Genomic DNA, 3519 nt, shown 5'->3' with positions numbered 1-3519 from the left:
CTTGAAGGCGCTCCCACTGCCATCTATTTGCACCTCCTGGGGGCCTCTGAGGCTGGCGCCGTCTCCATCTCTCACCACCGGTTGCATCGACGAAGCACCTTGGCCATCGCGAGAGCCCCCCCTACAAAACAGTCAACACCCAGTTCAAGATGACAATGATAACTCTCTCTTCTTGAACACAACACAATCGAAGATGATCACATACATGCATATACACTCACTTCTATGAACACACACATCTTCTATTCTTAAAAAGTTGATCCCAATTCCCTCAACATGCAAAGTGTCCACCTCAACGTTCCCACTAAACCATGCATTTAAGGCCTCTCTCCTATTAAACCATGCATTTTAAGTCTCCCGCATAAGCAAGCCATGCATTTAACTTATAAATTGTATTTATTTTTGCATTAGTCTATGCATGTAAGCTGCGACATCATACATGTATGTTAATCATCCTTCATATTTTTGTTCGAAATAACATTTTTAACTGTAATTAAAATTTTCTTCTGTTTTGCTCTTTTTAATTGATTTTCAAGCTTATATTTTCTTTTCATCTACTCCCACGTTGTCGTGAGAGAGTGCCGTGGGGAATGGGCCTGGCCTGGGGAATAGAAAATGAAGCAGCGACTCGTGGGCTGGGCCGCATCTCCTTAGAGCTGGCAAAACCCCCCTCCACACACACACACCCGCGGCCTCGAAGAGCGCTGGTCCCCTCCTGCACCTGGCCTGGAGCTCGCCCCGTTTCTCCTCCCCACACCACACTAGCCTCTCCCTGGTTTTTCCCCAAATCCGACGGACTCGAGGCCAAGCGGAGGCGGAGATGGCGCTGCGGTGGGCGCTGCTCAGATCGGCGGAGATCTCTCCCGGTCGCAAGGTACAAACCCCACCTCCTCCCCCCTCCCCCATACCCACCCGGGGCTCGCGCTTGGATCTGCCTGTTGTCTGTAAATGTAATGTAAATGTAAACGGAGAGAGTGGCGGATTTGAGGCGCCGAAACCGGAGAGAGTGCCTGTTGTCTGCCTGCTTTGGATCTGTTTGGGGGATTTGATTTCTAACTGTGAGGACGAGATCGAAGTAGATCGTTGGGTGGCCATAGGCAGCTCGTACGAGTCCCCTGTCCCTTGTTTCAGCTGTAGAAATACAAGTGGTTAGTGTATAAGTACGCCTGACGTTTGGCAGGACAAACACTGGTTATACATATATTTCCAATCGTGGAGGGAGATTATTGTTTGTTGTTAGTTCATGTGCTTGACATGTGTAGTTTGATGGAGCCCAGATTGGGATTTCTCTTTTTCTTCCACAGCACTAGTAGATTCTATACTAGTTGCTCACGTCGCGGTTGTTGTGCCTTTTTGCATGGGTTCTGATGCGTGTGCCATCAAACCGCACTATGGGTGTTGTGTTCCTCTTATAGCTTTATTAATAATGTTCTTTGTGATGAAATGAGACACACCTCCTGTAGTTTTCATTGTTTCCTGATTGACTGGCGCATGTGGTCAATTGTTGCACTGGAACACGTAAGATAAAATATCTGCTACTCTCCTTACCTTTGCCAAAATGAAAAAAAGGTCTTTGCTCGTTAGACTAGATTGTTTTCCTACCGGATATGAGATCAGAATTCCACAAGTGGTACTTTTCCCATTTCAACTTATAGGTAAATATGGACATGTGTTTATCAAGGTCTCACGTACAGGGATAAAATGGGTTTAGTAAAGATAATCTTGGGTTTAGGCTTTTAGTGTTAATTGAAAAAGTTACAAATGTTGGAGGTGTTACTTTTATTTCCATTGTGTGACTACTTGGGTTTTGTAGCACGTGATCCACTGTTACAGACTTACAGTTACATCATCTGTTTCTCGGCATTAATTCGTTAATAATCCTTTGGTTGGTAACCTGGAAGTCATATAGCCTATGTCATTGATGGGTTTCTTTCCTGTGATAAGAATGATATCCTATAAGTTGTTCTTAACCAAGCATTTCGGTTTACAGTGCTATCTTAGATGTCTGTGAATTAGTAATATGCCCTTTTTGATCTTTGCTAAGCTGCTATATACTGGATTCTTATTTATTTGTTTTGCAGTGCATAAATTAGGAACTGACATGCAAACATGAAGTTCAATCATACATTCTCCACTTCATTGTCCACAATCTATCCATATTTTGTTTATTTTTTGTTCATGCAGTATACTCTATGCTGCTCACTAGTTGAGACTTATAATGATGGGAAGGGTATCCGATCTCTGTATGCATTTATTGTCACTTCCTGATGATCACTATAGCAATTTTTTATGTTTTACAGGAAAAGGTTTTTTGCCCAGCCCCATTTTACTAAACTGAAACAATCAAAGTAATCAGTTAATTATTTCTGACAGAGTTAATTTGAGAACAAAAAACTGTGGCACCACCGGGCTCACAGACTGTACATGTACTTCACTACAGAGTTAAGTCTGGAAAATAAAGAGTAATTAATCAAATTAATGAGCCCATTCCTCAAACTTGTGACCTCCGATGTGCTTGCATTTGGGCAGACCATCTAGTTTCAACAGTTCAGGGTGTGAAGTATTTGATTCTGTACTTGAGGGTTGATTCAGTCTTGGTAAATGGTTGAGGGTTTGTAACATGCACATTTTCTTTCTCTTTCCTAGTGCTTTTATTAGAGATACAATCTGAGTTAAATCCTGTAAACAGCTTACGCACCAAAATTTGGTGAACTAGATGATACCTGCATGTTGCTGTGGGATATTGTTGCAATATATTTTGATGGATTTGGTTGTATGAAACATGAATATTTGGATTAAGCAGATGAAGACTAAAATTGAGGATATATGTGATCAATGTTCACAAAAGCGGTAAGCGTAAGCGGAGCAGAAGGCCACAACTTAGAGCAATGTCCACTTAAGCGCAGCTTAGCCGGGATTAAGCATTTTTTTTAAATTGACCAGAATTTGGCTGTTTTTGAATAATATGCACAAGAAAATAGGAAACATAGCACATATAGATAACTGAAAGTCTGAAATAGATAAGGTTTAGTGGTTCACACAGCAAGCATAAATGCATAAATAGCATATAAGATAAATGGCAGCAGCTCAAGCAGCCAACCAGCAGCTCAATCTTTGATATTTTTCTTCTTGGATAATCTTTGCTCTCTCTTCTGCTGCCGTTGCTGATGCACTAGCATCACCATCATTTCCTTGTCCTGACTCCATACTAACACTAGACCACTAAACTGCTGCCGCCTGCTGTTGGAATTAACCAAGGACCAATGAATGAAACCATGAAACAAACAACTGATGAACTGAACAAGAAAGCAAACTGCCGGTGTTCTGATCCAGTAGGGGTGGACGTCCAGGAGGAGGAGGAGCTGCTGGCGTTCAGATCCAGTAGGGGTGGACGTCCAGCAGGAGGAGCTGCTGGCGTTCAGATCCAGTAGGGGTGGACGTCCAGGAGGAGGAAGAGGAGCTGCCGTCGCTCCCTAACTGAGTATCCCTAGCTGAACAGGCCAGTTTTGGGCAGGCCTT

The 3519-nt window shown here is 42.9% G+C and overlaps 1 protein-coding gene across 1 annotated transcript in view; it reads left to right on the top strand.

Annotated features, from left to right (window-relative positions):
- Positions 1–694: 694 nt before the first annotated feature.
- The window catches only part of LOC119363699 (NADH dehydrogenase [ubiquinone] flavoprotein 1, mitochondrial-like), a 7621-nt gene continuing 4796 nt past the window's right edge, over positions 695–3519 (top strand). The window contains exon 1 of the mRNA XM_037629069.1: positions 695–874. Coding sequence (XP_037484966.1) covers positions 821–874 — 54 coding nt within the window. The 5' untranslated portion in view covers positions 695–820. The remainder of the gene's footprint in view (positions 875–3519) is intronic.

This window comes from Triticum dicoccoides, chromosome 2B, assembly GCF_002162155.2.
Source record: "Triticum dicoccoides isolate Atlit2015 ecotype Zavitan chromosome 2B, WEW_v2.0, whole genome shotgun sequence".
NCBI lineage: Eukaryota > Viridiplantae > Streptophyta > Magnoliopsida > Poales > Poaceae > Triticum > Triticum dicoccoides.
This window is presented reverse-complemented; position numbering and strand designations above follow the sequence as displayed.